General features: G+C 32.7%; 1 protein-coding gene across 3 annotated transcripts in view; it reads left to right on the top strand.

Annotated features, from left to right (window-relative positions):
* Positions 1 to 18,967, top strand: part of LOC118185039 (uncharacterized) — a 337,637-nt gene that overhangs the window by 257,850 nt on the left and 60,820 nt on the right. For all 3 annotated transcript variants that reach the window (XM_085816092.1, XM_085816093.1, XM_085816094.1), the window contains one exon: positions 17,406 to 18,182. In XM_085816092.1, the coding sequence (XP_085672218.1) occupies positions 17,406 to 18,182 (777 nt within the window). The remainder of the gene's footprint in view (positions 1 to 17,405; positions 18,183 to 18,967) is intronic.

Here is an 18,967-nt window from a genome sequence, read left to right as displayed (position 1 = left end):
CCCTCAGTCCCATCCTGGCTGATATCTACATGCATTATTATGGATCAAAATTGTTTGAAACTTTAAACTTCCCGGTATGGTTCCGCTACGTAGACGATACTTTTACCCTGTTCGAAGGTAATAAAGATGATTTAAATAAAGTTCTTTCAACAATGAATTCTATTGATCCTGCTATTCAGTTCACTTTTGAACTTGAGACTTGCAATTCTCTTCCGTTTCTCGACATTCTGGTCACACGTAACACATCCAACTTCAGTACTATGGTTTACCGTAAACCTTCATCGGTTTGCCTTCCACCACACTTTAAATCCTGTCATCCGACTAAACAAAAGTTAGCTTGATTTTATTCCAATGATTTCCGTACTCTTCAAGTTTCCTCCTCCAAACTATCCCTTGATGAAGAACTAAATTATTTAAAAGCAATAGCTGTTGACAGGAGCTTTTCACCCAACATTATCAATCAAGCAGTTGAAAAATTCTCATCTCAACACACTAAAAGGCACACTCTTGTTTTAGAAGATTATAAAAATTCTGTTGTCATTCCATTCTTTCCATCAATTAGCTATAAAGTTGCACATATTTTGCCGAAATTTAACTTTCGAATCGTTTATTCTCCCATCAATAAAATTCCGAGTTCCATACTCAAGGACCTAAGAGACTAACTAAGAGAGCCTTAAAATTTCGCGTCAAGGAACATGAGGCATATGTTAGAAAAAAGGAAACACAGACGTCTTGTGTTGCCTAAGATTGTTGGTCCGAAAATCACACTTTCAATTTTTCTGCTGCCAAAATTATTCAAAAAACATCTTCCATTGGGGAACTGGATTTTCTAGAGGCATTTCACATTCAAAAAAATCTTTCTGTTCTAGTTAACGATTCTAATTCCAATCCATCTTTGCCTTTGGCCTTTAAAGAAATTATGTTTTAGTTCTGGTTTCACCAACAGATGACGCCACTTGCTTATTCTTACCGAGGCTTTCTTATATTATCTGATCATTATATCCTATCTCGTTCATTTGCGCTTTTGCAGCTGAAGATGGTGGTTCGGTAAAACCATCGAAACTAGTCCTGTAAAAATTTGAAACTATAACGCTGATATTTGTTGTTTGACTTCTGAATTAGCAATTATGTATTATTAGACCAAAGGGGCTTTTTTGTTTCCTGAAGGACTGTTGTTTTCGTTTTGCGATTTCGTGTTGAATTACTGTAAATGTCCGTCTACTTTTCAAACCGTTGCCACCAAATGTTAGAGTCCTGCATTATATCTGAAGAAATTAAATAATAAAAAATCTGCGTAAATGTATGTATATTTGTCGCATTGTGATAAAACAATGGTACATATAGCCATGGAATTTTGAATGACGTAATCCTGCTGCGAATATGGGCATGTGGAAGCCCAAATTTGAAATTTGGAATTCGTTTTATAATCAATTTCATATTTTGTAAAACTTTAACGAATTTATGAGTAGCAAACTCAACGATTTGAAAGCGAGCAATGGCAAAACTCTACGGTGGGAAAAAAAACTTTTTATCTCCAAAGATATGCTCATTTTAAAATCGTTTTGCGATATTGCTGTTAATTTGAATTTTATGGCTAAGTGCAAAGAACATTTAATAAATAAAGGTAACACTCAAAAGTTTAAAAAATTGTCCCTTTGAGCGTAATGTAAAATCTGAAAGATTTCAGATTTTTTTTTAAAATTTTATTCTCTTTTTTTATGTTTTTGTTTCGTATTTTGACTTTCATTGTTTTGTTTATACATAAATACACACATTCATTTATACACGTATACATATAATATATATATATAGTTTAGAGTTTCACAGTCGTGGTATATTTCTGCGTTTAGCCATGGTCGAAGTGGTAACAAATGTGACACACAATGCAGACGACGTAATAGATGCCCTAAACTCTTAGAAGAACCATAATATCCCTGGATAAGCACAATACATATTTCTTACATCCCGATTACGCTGTGCAAACATCATGTTGAGTAGCAGAGCATAATGGGGCAATCTGCATCTCAAAAGTTTTAAATAAACACTTAGCGAGAGACGTGTTTTATTTAAGCGGTAGCCAGGCGTGAAAAAGTAATGCGTACTAACTCTAGTCATATTTATAGCGGGAAAGTCTTTGCATTTATCCTGAGTAGCGATTAGGCTAAAGATTTCGCAGTGCAGAGAAATTGCGGGGAAGTCTGTCGTAACATTCTGCAATGACTAGAAATGGTGCAGAGAAAGCCTTTGAAACAGAGATGTGTTTAATTACAACTTTTGAAGAAGAATGTCTATTGCCAGCTGGTTCCAAATTAAGTTAAATAATTTTGTTTCATGTTTTGTATTTTACATATTACCTCCCCCTTCAAAGACAAAAAGGCTTGGCAAGAGAAAAACGTTTTGAAAAGAAAGCATTAGTGTTAGCAAAGGAAGAGGAATTTTGTAGAATATTTACAATTGCGATGAGAAAGCAAATGAAGTGCTTCAGAGTCAGAGCGTTTGGTTTTCTCAACGCCCCGTCGCTTGTTTCATGAACGTTTCCATGTTTTAATATAGAACAACATATAGAAATATAATTTATTTCGTATTTTATACTCTACATACCATCAAAGTTTAGATAATCTTTATAATCGCTAAGTATAAGAAAATTAACGATGTGTCAACTGTAAGGAAATAACATTTGTATAAAATTGTAATTCCAATAAGTTTTCGTACAAAATTACCTGTAAACGCCTGTGCTGAGTTTGGGACAGTGGTGTCTCCTCAGTGTTAAATTTGCTGTCACCTCAGCATCAGACAGGAAGAGTATAAGATATTATTATTGTAAATATTGTGAAATGTCTCTATGTAATAAGAAACGTAAACAAAAGAAATTTGATCTAATGTAAGGATTACCATCTATATGTAAATGTTTTGAACTGTTATCTGTTGATGCTATTGGTGGGTTAAACTATTGTGATTCTACTAAAATGTCATGATACTTGATATAGATGGACTTTTGCTTCTAAAAGCGTAACTACTGATACTTACATAAATTGTTTAAGGCAAATATTTCGAATTGGTCCCAAAGAAACGTTTAAGTGATAAAAATGCTCCTTCTTCAAAATTTAAACAGTTTTTGAGAAACAATAATGTGACACACTTGTAAACTACTGCTAAAAGACTACAAACTAATATTGAAGTACAAAGAGTTAATGAAAGTATTATAACTAGACTAAAATGAAATTAAATTCTTATTAGGTTATATTTGCATGGACAAAGTTGTTGCCTCAAGTTACTGAAGAGTACAAAAATACACTGTATTCTATAACAAAATTCCCGCCTTTTTACTTAATGGAGGGAAAATTACCCGATGATCCTTAACTGAAAACCAAGATTTATACTCACAAATTGGAAAAGCATGGAAAACTGCTCTAAAAAGATCTGATGATTACTATAACGTAAAAAAAAATGCGATTCTCATTTTAAAGCAAGTAATTTTAAACCCGATGATTTAGTAATTTATGGGGAATTTCAATATCATAACATTAGACAACTTTTCCCTCCCTTTTTCAAGCCCTTATAAAGTTCTACCTGGCTCAGACCTTTTTAGTCCAGCAAGTGAATTTAAATTAACTGTCATAAATAGTAGAATACGTGTTGCTATTCAAATTTAAATAAGTTTTATCTTCCCAAATTAAAAATTTAATTTCTTTTAAACCACTTATGATTTTTAAAACTTTAAGCCCTAAATTATGACAATTTCATTTCCGAATTTGAGCTTTACCCAGTCTGGCTCACTTTCCTGTCAACCGTTTCCTTCTTCCCAGAATTTTTCTGTTCAAAATTTCTTATATACGTCCCCTAAGCCCGGAGATGAGGTTGAAGGGAGATTAAAAATTCTACCCTTCAACATTTTGCAGTCTGGATATCATACAAATTCTAAAAGACTACATTTTATCTTGCTATAATCTGACCCGAGGTTTTACACTATGAGTATTACTCTTTGTATCCTCTCCTTAGGGAGTATACAAGCATGACAGGACATCTGCTGTTGTTCCCCTAGGAATACTCCTAATCCCAAATCTCTTTCTTTTTTTTCTAAATTCGGAGAGTCAGCTATGGTCAGGAACTGACTGAATAGTACTATTTTTTCACCAGTCAGATTCCTCTGACCATAGCTTCGGCATAAATTGCTACTACAGACATATGTCAATTATTATTATTATTATTATTATTATTATTATTATTATTGTTGTTGTTGTTGTTGTTGTTGTTGTTGTTGTTGTAGGGTAATGTTAACATTTTTTTACATTCTTTTTACTAAACTTCTATGACATGATTTGAGGATACAATTTATTTGCCTTAAATTAAAAATTTTATTTTATATATTTATTTGTATTTCAAGTACGTAATGTAATAAGGTTAAACATATTTTATGGCTATAACAATAAACTGAAACAGACGTTTATCTTACAATACTAAAAGCCGGTTACCTTTTATAAGGAACAGATGTTTTTTATGTGTAACTGTATTTAAGCATCCCATAGACATCAGAAGGCAACATTGATTTGTTTGTAGAGGACCTGTCATTTTTCTCAAAGCTTATTATTATATTCTATTATTTATATATTTCCATCCTGATTATAATACATGATGTTATGAACCTTTCAACTGCCTGTAAAATTCATGGTGTTTCTTCAGATATCGTTGAAACAACATTCTTAATAGTTGATACTCCACATTCAGGACATTTTAAGAAAAATTTGAACAGTATTTAAGAACTTAATAAACTTATCTCTTAGAGATTTTCAAAATTTCAAAGACTTTCAAACTACTAGATATTTCGAACTTTAATTCAATTTTTAAGTCATATAATATTTCATTAGCATATTTTTAAATTATATTTTATATGCTATCCAGCATTCGTATATATGAAAGTTCATAAAACAAGTGACAAGGCATTATGAAACCTAAAGGCTGTGTCTCTAAAGTACTTCATTTTCTTTTCCATTGCAATTGTAAATATTCTACAAAATTTGTCTTCTTTTAATGCCACTAATGCTTTCTTCTCAAAAGGCTTTTCTATGTTCATAATACAAGTGACAAAGCATTGTGAAACCTAACCACTATGTCTCTAAAGCACTTCATTTACTGTCTCATTGCAATTGTAAATATTTTAAATATTCTACAAAATTTCTCTTCCTTTGAGTCCACTAATGCTTTCTTCTCAAAAGGCTTTTCTATGTTCATCAAACAAGTGACAAAGCATTGTGAAACCTAAACGCTGTGTCTCTAAAGCATTTCATTCACTGTCTCATTTCAATTGTAAATATTCCACAAAAGTTCTCTCTCTTTGATGCCACTAATGCTTTCTTCTCAAAAGGCTTTTCTATGTTCATAAAACAAGTGACCAAGCATTGTGAAACCTAAACGCTATGTCTCTAAAGCACTTCATTTATTGTCTCATTGCAATTGTAAATATTGTAAATATTCTACAAAAGTTCTCTTTCTTTGATAAGACTAATGCTTTCTTCTCAAAAGGCTTTTCTATGTTCATAAAACAAGTGACAAAGCATCGTGAAACCTAAACGCTATGTCTCTAAAGCATTTCATTTACTCTCTCATTGCAATTGTAAATATTCTACAAAATTTCTCTTCCTTTGATGCCATTAATGCTTTCTCCTCAAAAGGCTTTTCTATGTTTATAAAACAAGTGACGAAGCATTGTGAAACCTAAACGCTATGTCTCTAAAGCACTTCATTTACTGTCTCATTGCAATTGTAAATATTTTAAATATTCTACAAAATTTCTCTTCCTTTGATAACAATAATGCTTTCTTCTCAAAAGGCATTTCTATGTTCATAAAACAAGTGACAAAGCATTGTGAGACCTAAACGCTATGTCTCTAAAGCACTTCATTTACTGTCTCATTGCAATTGTAAATATTTTAAATATTCTACAAAATTTCTCTTCCTTTAATAACAATAATGCTTTCTTCTCAAAAGGCATTTCTATGTTCATAAAACAAGTGACAAAGCATTGTGAAATCTAAACGCTATGTCTCTAAAGCACTTCATTTGCTCTCTCATTGCAATTGTAAATATTCTACAAAATTTCTCTTCCTTTGATGACACTAATGCTTTCTTCTCAAAAGGCTTTTGTGTGTTCATAAAACAAGTGAGAATGCATTGTGAAACCTAAACGCTATGTCTCTAAAGCACTTCATTTGCTCTCTCATTGAAATTGTAAATATTGTAAATATTCTACAAAATTTCTCTTCCTTTGATAATGCTAATGCTTTCTACACGAAAGACATTTGTTTTGCCAACACATTTTCTCTTTGAAGGGGGCGGTAATATGTAAAACATAAAGCACGAACGTAAATTATTTAACTTAGCTGGATCCAACTGGAAATAGACGTCAAATTAAAAAATTTTAATTAGATGTATCCTGCTTCAAAGGATACGCTTTGTACCATTTCTTGGCACTGCTGTATGCTACGACACTCGTTCCCTGCAATTTCTCTGCCCTGCAAAATCTTTAGCCGAATCGTTACTCAGAATTAACGCAAAGACTTTCCGGCTATAAATACGACTACAGTAAGTACTTTTTCACGTCTGGTACTGCTTGAATAAACCACGTCAATTGCTTCTCTTTTTCCTCTATTCTCTTCCGTTTAGGAAAAAAATGTGAGTATTTATTAAATAATTTGGGGGACTAGATTACCGCATTATGCTCTGCTACTCAACATGATATTTAAAAAGCGCAATCATCAAGCAATACATATATATATATATATATTTGCATGTATTAAAATTTTAAAAAAAATGTAAAACGTTTCATGGTTTTCCTTTGAAAATGTGTTACATGTACTACATTTAATTTTAAATATCTTATAAAATAAGTTGTTAATTTAAATACAACATACTAATTAGTGGTAATAATTTTGCTGTTAACTTCAAATAGTTACTTTATAAAATATTTATAGAATTTTAAAATGCTTCATTTGCATCATTTTTAACATAAATGTGTCATTTGCGGCTAAGATTTTCAGGACTTCTAATAGCCTTTGGGAACATCACTGCAGTCCTGAGTAGAAACAGGAAGTTTACTTAAAACTAGGTTCGTGTGAATGGTAGAAGATACAACAAGAGTGGGAAGGGTTTAATTACCCTTTGTTTTTCACAGCGTACAGCCAATCTCGCACTTTTGGATACGAAGACCAGCACTTATGGTCTGAAACGTAAAAAATTAGAAATAAAACTCATTTAACTAAATAAGAACTAAACTTGGATACTTTACAGAGACTAGTAACGCGAAGAGTGACCTTTTAGACTACGTATGTTGTGATCAAAATGCTGGAAACTATAATACGTCTTCAAGTATCAAAAAGAATAAATTCTGTCCTTGACGGCAGACAGAATCTGTCTGAAAAGAGCGCGCGTGGTAAGGCAGCGAGAAGTCTCATTGTAACTCTCTTGGCTAAAAGCCACAACTTAAATACTTAACAGTTTGCAAGCTCAATTTGCCTAACCAAATCTGTTCGCGTTTATTCTGGCTGGAAATGGGAAATAAGAGAGGATAGCAAAGTTTTAAAATAAAATATACGTTAGTAAAACTTAAAATCCTTACAAGATAACTTCAAAACTTTCACCAAGTAAAAATAATGAAACGATTGATATCAGTCGTTTCATTATTTTTGCTTTATATAAAGCCAAAAAAATAGAATTACTTTTTCCGTTACCATACTCGTTAATTAAATAAATTCTTTCTGAGAATAAAAATGTGCAGCAAGTTTGATATTAAAATTTTATTCCTAATTTCATTTATTTTAGCTGTATAAAATTTTACTCGAAGAATGGCTATGTTTTGCTTTGATTAATCATTTTAGTTCCATAAAAGTTTTGAGTTAATTAAACGTTTGATAGATATAAACAATAGAAAGACCTGCACTTTCAGTAACATTGATAGAAATAAATGTATTAAACACTTTATAAAGGCATAAAGAAATATTCATAGAGCGAAATACGAATTTACTCTACGTAAATATTTGACGAGATATCTATAACCGAATATGATAATTTAACACCTGAAATGCGCATCTGGAAAGTTTGCATAAATTCTGAGTTCATACAGCTGCTAGAAACCTTAATCTGATATTCATAAATGTCGGAGTAAGGTTCATGGTTTGTCATCGAACATTTCACACTGCACTTTCTAGGTGATTTCCATGGCAGACAACTTGAAATCTTAATTATTCATAAATATTGATAAAGAATATACATATTTAACTTTTTCCCTTATTTGAAAAAGCTTTAGTTTTATAGTATCTAGTCTATTTAGTAAAGCTGCTTTGAAATAGATTTTTCTCAGTCGAAACATTTTTCAATAAGTAAATGAAATGAAATGAGTTCGAAAGGAGAGGACATTTGCTGAAGTTTATTAAAGTTAATTGGATGCTCGCTCTAAAATTTGCGTATTCGGAAGTTTTGCGTCATAACATTTCTTCTAGATTATAATGCAAATATTTGATGTGGCCGCCACATGACTTCGTTTCAAGGCCTATTAAATTATGCACAATCTTTAATCACTTCATTTAAACTTATATTTTCTCAAGCTTCACTGCAAATATATTTCTCATTCAATCAATTCAGCTCTCATTTGCTTGCGGGAAGGCAAAAACACAAAAAACTCAAAACAGCTTCATTAAAAATTATGAAATTCAGAAACACCTAAACAACAATACAGTTAACCGTTGAAAAACAATTTTTAAAATTAAAATTAGTATTCCTATTACAGAACAAGGCATTTAGCCAACGGGCAGAAAGACCAGTTTTTCGGTGCACAAAACTGAAAGTTAATTTAGACCTCCACTGGACAAAAAGGCGCTGAAGTTGGTGCGAAAATTGACTTAATTCTTTATTCTGTTAAGAGTTTCAAATGTACCAAATGTCGGTCATGTTAGGCCTAGCGCCACTTTTAAATTGCTGATAATATTATAATTATTACTAGCATATTAATTAAAAGCATAAAATCCTTAACCGGAACATAAAAACCACAGAATTCAACCACTTTTAAAGTAAAAATGCACAACTGAGCTCACCGAGCCGGGTAACAAAGTGAGAATATATATATATATATATATATATAAATTATTTTATTAAATTATATTAAATTATATATATATAATTTAATATATATATATATATATATATATATACATGTTTGGTGTTCTCGATTACAACGAAAAAGGGAGATGCACAAATACATGTTATAGCAGTCCCGTACACAAAATTTCAACGTTCTATGAGTAATCTTTTTTTTTTTAATTATGTGAGATTCCTACGTATTCAGTATTGAACCACGCGATGCTCAACATGAATTGTTATACATATTGTTATTGCAATACACTGGCGATGAAGAAAATATTTATGGCTCCCTCCGATTTCTTCAACACCTAGAATATTATCAATACAAATTCCACAGCAGTCAGCTCTTTCTTATAAGGAATAAAATAGGAGACTTTATTTAGTCATTTTAAAATGCATCAAAGTTATTATTGCAATAGGAAATGTTTGATGAAATTTTATTTGTATTTTTAAGATAAAAATATCTTATTTTGTTAACCTATATCATTTCTTTGCATTAAGGGCCAACAGCGGCCGAGCGTTAAAGTCGCTGAACTCTGGTAGTTCCGACCTGGTTTCCATTCCAGGTGAAAGGGCTAGCTGTATGGGCGTTTTCGTAGTTTTCCGCATGTGTAACGTGTAAACAGTTTCGCTTAGAAAGTCTTCCACGAAAGCATCACTTCTCTTAGTCAGGTATCCCGAGTGTGTTTTGCCTTGATGGCAAAAAAGGTAGAGAAAAAGTAAAAATAATAATTAGGGCTTAACAACCATTATATTTTCTGGAATTTTTTGTTTCGAGGCTAGGAATAATGTATTTATTTACCTTTCGAAATGCACTGACTTGCCACATTTAAATGAAGGCTCAATCAAAAATGAATTTTACTGACTATTTTGAAATAATATTTTATTATTTTGGGTAATATTATTTTTTGGAATTAACATATACTCATTGAAATATTTAGTATTTTTTTAGAATAACGCTACCAGATTTAATGTTAAATATCGGACAATTGTAAAAATTATCAGTATTTTTAAAGCTAACTTTCAGAAAGCGTTTAAATTTGCATAAATAAATATATTTTTTTTCCATATACTCTTTTCAAATAAAAATTCTTTTTAGCAAAATATAAAAAAAAATTAACACTTAATTACTCTTTTTGTCACAACACATTTTTCTTTTTAATTATGACTTTTTTTAACACAATCCGCAACTTTCGGTTGCAATCTTACTGGATAAAATCTTAGTTACATTAGTACAGAATTTTAAATCTCTACTAAATATGCTTTTATTTTATTTTCGAATAAAAACACAATAATTTTCTTTAACCAATGGCGAGCCCTCAGCCGACTTCGGTTTGGCCACTAGTAAGGTTTGGTCACTAGTGGTCTTTTTATTACGGAGGCACCTAACAGGTGGGCCACTTTTGCCTCCTATGAAGGGAAGGGTTTCACTCTAATAAATTACGTAGCTTATACTATGTCGTTTGTCTCATGTATTCTCCGTTTCATCTCTTCTTGTTTGTAATGGAATCAGTGCTCTTTACAAGTGCAGCATTCACTTCGTTATGAGATTTCTTAGAGTAGATGAAGAATATGCAGTTACCAATTCACCACAGCTTATATAATGTATATGAGAAACTGCATGAATATTAATGCTATACGTAAAAGATACCAGAAGTTTAAGAAATGATGAACTAACGGACATGGCACATCTCCTGCGACTAACGACTTCTCTGAAATGGTGAAGAGATGGCTTGCTTCAATAGTCAGGCAACAGACGCCTCTAGCAAATGCCTGCAACAATACAGTACAGGGTACAGTATGATACTTATTTTAAACTACCGTGCCGGAGGGCCGGGGTTCGATTCCCTGAGAAGGCATGGATGTTTGTAAATGTATGGTATCCATGTGGCATGGGGCACTCTAAATATGCGGCGAGCTGAAAGTCCTCTCGAGTGGTTGATGGTAGTGGAAGAGGAGTGGGAGACCCTAGGACCTGTGCCCCCTTAGGTGCAATATACATCAAAATTAAGGGCCGAACTGGGCTAAATCGCCCTGCCACTGTAAGGTGCTCTAGGCTGTTGCCAACGATAGATGTAAGCTTGCGCTCTTTGCCACGATTAATTTCGTAGGCTTGGGCTGACTGTAGATAAGACAATTGAGCAACACCAACTTATTTTAAGCATAAAGACAACTGCGTCGAAAAATAAGCCCAGTTTGAACAAGGAGTGCCTAGAAAAGGAAGTTTTTTTGTTTTAAACATAAATTAAAATATTATTCAACCTTCGATTAACATTGTTGTATGGAAAGCTGCATGCCTTTTAAGGGAAGTAATTGCAAGTACTCTTTCCTCAAGAATATTTTCATGGCTTAAAAAAACTCCATCTCATGCCTTAAGTTCTTTAGCAGGATGTGTTTGTCTTTCAAAAACGCACATAAGCACCTTATAAAGTACCGGCGTATAAATCGACCCCCCACTTCCGAAATCGATCGAGAAACTTCGAAAAATTTTTTTAAGTACTACATTTATTCAAAATCATCTGAGAAAAAAAAAAGTAAATATACGGTAAAAAATGCCTTTGTAAATAAACCAAATCAAAATCCTTCTTCTAGAACTTGTTCCGGAAATTCTAGAATTCTAGAATTTGTTCTGGAAAAGATTCGCGTACGTAAAATCTATATGCATTTCCCCTTTTTAAAAGTTAAAAGACATATTCAAAACTGTTCAGTTATTGCGTGGGCTATTTTTTTAAATTTTGACGTGTACGCGTGTTAACAAAAGTATTTCATGAATGAACAATAACTATTATAAAGACTTATACGTACGTTTTATCGAAACTTGCTCTAGTTAAAGTATGAAACTCTGTGATTAGTTCGTCACATAATTTAAGTCATGAAATTACTTCAAGTAAGTGACTTATTTGATAAGTCGTCCAATTTGAGTGCGGGAAGAAAACAACTGCATTATATAAAGAAATGTTTGAACTTCCGATTCTTTTAATTTTTTATGGCCCCGCGTATAAGTCGACCCCCACATTGAAGTCTTTTTTTTGTCCAAAATATCTCGACTTATACGCGGGTATATAGGTGTCCGCCGATAACATCGCGGCAAAAACATCGTGGACGAAAACGTCGCGGAGAAAACAACGCAAGGCAAAAACGTCGTGCTACAAAACATCGTGAGAGAAAACATCGCAAAGAGAAAACATCGCAGTTCTAAAACATCGTGGTACAATACATCGTCGTCGAAAATAAAGCGGTTCAAAAACATCGCAGTTTAAAAACATCGTCGTCGAAAATATCGTGGTAAAAAATAAAGTATCTACAAATCATCGCATGACGATAACATCGCAGACATGCTTTTTTCAGGTTTTAATAATTGTAAATGGATATTCCCATAATGATTTGTGAGCGCAAGGTGTAAAGAAGGATAAATTTTACTTTCACATATTTTATTAACTAATAAATTTTTGCAGAAAACGTAAGAAGGAAACTTAAGCATAGAAAATTAAATGTAACTTATAGATTATACTTTTCATGAAATATTACCAGTAAAAACTTTAGAAAAATGATTTATTAATGGCCTTTGTTAGTTAACTATGTCGGTTTAAAATTCTATTAAGTGCTATAAGTTGCATTAATTTTTTATGCTTAAGTTTCCTTTTTATTTTCTCAGCAAAAATTTATTAATTAATAAAAAATATGAAAGTAAAAATTATCCTTCTTTCCATCTTGCGCTCACAAATCATTATGGGAATATCCATTTACACTTATTAAAGCATGCCTGAAAAAAGCATGTCTGCGATGTTATCGTCATGCGATGATTTGTAGATACTTTATTTTTTACCACGATATTTTCAACGACGATGTTTTTAAACTGCGATGTTTTTGAACCGCTTTATTTTCGACGACGATGTTTTGCACCACGATGTTTTAGAACTGCGATGTTTTCTCTTTGCGATGTTTTCTCCCACGATGTTTTGTAGCACGACGTTTTCGCCTTGCGTTGTTTCTCCGCGACATTTTCGTCTGCGATGTTTTCGGCTGTAACCGGTATATACGGTATTTCTCCCGCCTTCTTAGCATGCCTTCGTAGTCTGCACGCTGGCCGCGTATTCCAGAGGTCCGTGGTTCGGTTCCCGGCAAGGGCGCTGCTCATTTTTCATCTCTCCTGCTTTCAATTAACCTAATGTCTCTAGAACCTTGTATGCCTCTCTTAGAAATACACATAATTTTTATGTTAAATACCGTCAATCCAGATAGGAATTTCCACTTAACATCTTTTGCACACTTATTCAAAATTTATTCTTCTTCTTTCCATTTCTCCTTTTCATTTCGAAACGTTTTGCTTTGGTTGGTTTTGTAGATTATGGGAAATCACACCAGGTTTCACTACCTATGGAGAGAGATACCTTAGTGGAAGACTTTCTAAAGGAATTTGTCTCGTATACACCTTATACATGGGGAAAATCAAAGGAACACGCATGCAGTCAGCGCCCGTTCGCCTGGAATCGAAACCAGGTCAGAAATACCAGTATTCAGTGGCTTAACCATTCGGCAGCTGGTTGGCCTCTAAACGTTTTGAAACTTTATTGAAAATAGGACTCCTATTTATTTCACGGGTCTAATGATTTGTCTTAGCTGTAATGAATAAGCTAGGGCGATTTTTATATGCTGCGGGTAACTTATCTGTTGGTCAGAGCTAACAGATAAATTTTTATCAATTCTTTTAAATATTATTATTCATGATGACTGAAGTTATTAGAAACTAATGCCTTTATAATGTTTTGCAATTCTGCATTCATATCCGATGGATGTTATAAAAATTATGTTACTTGTAAACTTTTATTTTTTGTTGAAGTTTTCGACTGCATATATAGAAAATAGCCGTTATACATACCGGTGTTTCATTAAGATGAATAATTTACTCTTGAAGTTCAGCTTCATGAATTCTCTCGCAACAGTGGATGTCTGGTTTGATCAGAAAATCGATAGAGAATACGTTTATGGGAAAATAAGTGGGCAGATAAGCAGTTATTATGAATAATGATGAAGTAATAAATTATTAGTTGGTACTCCATATAATAATAGTGGTTAGCATTTTTACTAAACTCTTCAACTGATGTACAAGCTAGAACAAAGTTAAATAATATGAAAAGGTATTTATTGCAATCCCTTATCAAGAAATATACATTTATAAAAAGATAATTAAAAAGGAGTTTCAAAACCTGCTAATATATATATAATACATATGTTACGGTGAAACATCGAAATCTGGAGAATGTCGAATTTCACCGGTGAATGTCAACATTCACATAGTCTCTTGGTGTATGTCCGAAATATTTTCCAAATACTCTTATTTCGGACTTACACCGGTCAATGTCGACATGAACATATAACAATATTATATTTTCTTCTCCGTCATTCAGTCGCGAATAAACGCACTCGAGACTTGAAATAACAACTTAAGATTATGAGAACCTAAAACACACAATACATTCAAAATGAGAAAGGAAAATAATAGAAGTTAAAAACTTACTTAATTATACAGTACGTTCTAAATGAGAAAATAAAATAACAGTAATAAAATTCTTACTAAATTATGTGATTCAAATCTTATTTATTGCAACAACTTAAACTATTATGGCACTTTATGACCTCTCTTTTCGATTTTCACCAGAGCATATCTGTGATTGTCGACATAAACCGGTGAGGGTCCGAATATACAAGAATGTAGTGAAATATTCGGTTTTTCACCGACGTATTTGGTGAATGTTGATATTCTCCGGTGAAAGTCGACATTCTCCAATTTTATATCTTTCACGGTAACATATGTTTCTCTCTTTCTCTCTCTATATAAACAATAAATGTTTCATGATTCGTATTGCCAATATTAAGCAGGATATGTATTCTTGTTAGGATATGTATTCTTGTTTTATAATGACACAATAAGATCAAAACTAAAAGACAGATAAGGAAAAATAAAAATCTGAAAATTCTTTTAGATTTTATATTATGCCCAAAGGTCCGTTTTTAACGTTTTGCGAGTTACCTTTATTTATTAAATATCATGTTCTTCGCACTTAAAATATAAAATTCAATTCAACAGCAATATCACAAAATAATTCAAAAAGAGCAAATCTTTAGAATTTCCAATACGCAGGCTCACGCTCTAAGGATAAAAATGTTTTGTTTTCGTACAGTGTTGCCATTGCTCGCTTTGAAATTGTTGAGTTTGTTAATGAAAAACTGACTAAATGTTTACAAAATATAAAATGGATAATAAAACAAATCCAAAATTCGGGCTTCCAGATACCCATATTCGAGTGGAGGACTACGTTCTTCAAAATTTGATGTCTCTATGTGCCGTTGTTTTTTCACAATGCTAGAAACATACATATATCCATGCAGATTCTTCATTATTTAATTTCTTTAAATATAATACAGGTTCATAATATTTTGTGTAAACAATTTGTAAAGTGAAATACCGTTTACGGTGAAACAATGTAAAATGTCAAAACGAAATTAATAGCACTGGGCAAATTGCCCGTTTAGGCTAAAAAGCCCATTTTTACGAGGACCCAATTTATAAATTAAAAAGCGTCAAATTTTCTTTGGAATTCAAACATTTATTTAGGTTTTGAACTAGAAGCACAAAGTATAATAGAGAGTTCGTCATTAATTGGAAATAGTTATTCATTAGGAGCTCTTCTTTCACTGCTTGCAAAAGAAGATATCGAATTAAAATTTCTTATATTGCATTATATTTGAAGGAACCATTTGTTTGAAAATCTGAGATATTTGAGAATCTGAGATCTTACTAATATCTTATTTTAAAAATTTAAAAACCATTTCCGGAACTCCCGTAAACCGTTATGAATTTTTACAATTATTCATAGGGATCAGTTTTATTTCTGTTCATAAATATTTTTTGTTGGCATTAAAAACTTTATTGCATGTTTATATATTCATCATCTATATGTATAAAAGGAAGAGTCTGTCTGTGTGTCTTTCGTCCGTGCTGCCCGTAAGTTTATAGACCCAGGGCTACGTAATTTGATACATAGGGTGCATCCAGGCAAGAGCCAGTGCATCTCGAAGCAATTTTTGCAAAATTCGAATGAGTTTTTTTATTTTATATTTTTTGATGAAATCGTATCAAATCGATAATTCAGTAGCACGCAGCCATTGTTGCTGATATATCACTGTTGCCACTGTTGCTGATATCAGCATTGTTGCCACTCTTAAAAATGAGGTCGATAATTCTGCGAAGTTTTTAAATTTAATGTGTCTCTTGGATACTGGACGCTTGTATAGAGAAGGCAACGGGAAGAGTAAATTTATTTCTTAGGATAATTAATATTTGTATCAAGGGATATTGCTTATTCCATTGTGAATTTTTTATATGTAATACTTTTCATTGAAATTTGTGTTTTTTTCTTGATAAAACTCTTCTGCCGAGTAAAATTCTGTGCAGTTTTTTAATTTAATGTTTGATGTTGTTCCCTTTAGGCATTTTTCCTGTACATTTAAAAGCCAGAAAAAGGTTGGCCGCAAAGCGGCTAGTATGAAAATAAAATGATCTCTAAAATAATAACGCCTTTTATTTGTTTATATATTCTACTTATAATTAATTATTTATTTAAGAATTTTACATAATCTTATTTATTGCTACATACTAAATACGCACAAAAATAATATATATCAAAATTTTGCTTTTTTATTTCAGTAAGAATTATTGTTGTTATATTTAAATAAAAATATTTATCATAATTAATTGTATATTTGTATTGTATACAATTAATTATGTATTTTACTTATTTAATTTGTATTTTGTATTGTACTTATTTATTTTACTTATTTAATATTTATTAAATTTATTATTTAATTTGTATTTTACTGTATGTATTTTACTTGTATTTGTATTTTACTTATTTAATTTCCTCCAGAAACGAAAGTAAGAAGGAAATTTTTATTAATTTTATGAATTCTGTTTTTGGTTATATTAACATAATATTGAGCAAATAACAGAAAAGGATATGATACATTTACTGTACTTCGCTTAATTGTTTCTGTCTTATAATTCGCCTGATGTAAAAATACATTTCGAAATGATACACTAATCCAACATATTACTTCTCTTATTGGAACTGATACGCTAATCAAATATATTACTTATTTTATTTGAACCGATATGTTAATCAAATATGTCACTCCTCTTCTTAACGAAGTCATCAGATACTTTTAAAAAATACAATTTTTAAATACTCGAATTTCATTATTTATTTTTTTTTCAGAATCTAATGAAAGACATCCAGAAGCCCTGGAGGACATCTCCGAGAATAGCGGGAGTAGAGAATCTTCCGAATCGAATAATCAGACGGAGTCCGATGCAAAAGAAGCGAACTCTGAAATCACCGACTCAGACTACAACCGATCCGACATCAAAGAAGACGATTCTGAAAGGTCGCAAAACTCTAGGAATGACAGCGAAGTGAATGCTTCTACAAACGACCTTGAGGAAGGACGATTGGTCAACCAGAACGGAAAATTAACCATCGAAGTCGAGGTGAAAGAGCTTGGTAGCAGCGAGGAAAGTGGGGACACACCTCTTCCCTCAGCAACTTTGGAATCCAATCTTACCCCTGTACCAGTTGACGGTACTGGTGAATATGATAGCTATAGAGTATATTCGGAACAAAACTTAACTTCATCTTCTGTAGAACATGGGCAGGGGGAATCTAGTTACCACGAAAGGCACAGTAGGGTTGACGCCTCGAGAAGTGACGATGTGCGAATGAAAAAGGCCCGAGAGGCAAGAGGTGTATATTTACGGCGGATGGAGCACCGAAAGAGCCAGTCGAACGTTGCTAGGACTCAGTCTAATGAACAAGGACTGGACAGTGTCCGCAGCAGGGCGGGTGATGCCGGTTCACCGGTCAGACGTTATGGTGGCAGCGTGAGAAGTTTTTCTCAAAACAGGAAGAGTGAACAATCTCGTCTGGAGAAGTGGAGTACATCTGCTGCTTCTACTGGGGACCTGAGGGAAGCTGCTTGGGACTACTCCTATGACAGTAAGTACATAAATTTCTGAGTAAATAAAGGCTTATAGTCAGCATATGTGAGTTATCCACAGGGTATGTGTGTCAAAACTATTAAGACAGTCTTAACGTGAAGAATTTATCTAGTATGAATCTTTATTGGCGTCTGGGATTACTGGCGATACAAGGTATTTCTCCCGCCTTCTTAGAATGCCTTCGTAGTGTCAGTGCCTTCAGCACGCTCGACGAGAGGTCCGTGGTTCGAGTCCCGGCAAAGTCATTGCTCATTTTCTCGCTCCTGCTTCGAAATAACCTAATATCTCTACAGTGGCGCCCGAACTAAAAACAAATTTGGTGGATGATGAATCTACACCACCAGGATTTGGTGACTGTATCCCCTAAACGACAGTTGCTCTTTAAAAGGGGGAGTATATAAGGTATTTCTCCTGCCTTCTTAGCATGCCTTCGTAGTGTAGTGGTCAGCAAGCTCGGCGCGTATTCGAAAGGCTCGTGGTTCGAGTTCCGGCTAAGGCGTTGCTCATTTTTCATCCCTCCTGCTTCAAAATAGACTAATGTCTCTACAACGAGATAATTTCTTTTATTCACTGATGTATAAAGTATAATTTAAGACAAACGTATAAATATCAAAAGATAAATATCTTTTAAATAATGCGTTCTTAGTAATTGTTCAGTAATCTTTATAATTACAATGATTCAAATCAGTATAATGATTTGCTATTTTGCAAAATGCAAATATTATATGTTAAAAAATTATATATTCAGTAGAGCATTGAATTCACGATTTCATTGTCTACATA

The sequence above is a fragment of the Stegodyphus dumicola genome, chromosome 4 (genome assembly GCF_044657685.1).
Source record: "Stegodyphus dumicola isolate Sdum_Otavi_A_Nest chromosome 4, ASM4465768v1".
Classification (NCBI taxonomy): Eukaryota; Metazoa; Arthropoda; class Arachnida; order Araneae; family Eresidae; genus Stegodyphus; species Stegodyphus dumicola.
This window is presented reverse-complemented; position numbering and strand designations above follow the sequence as displayed.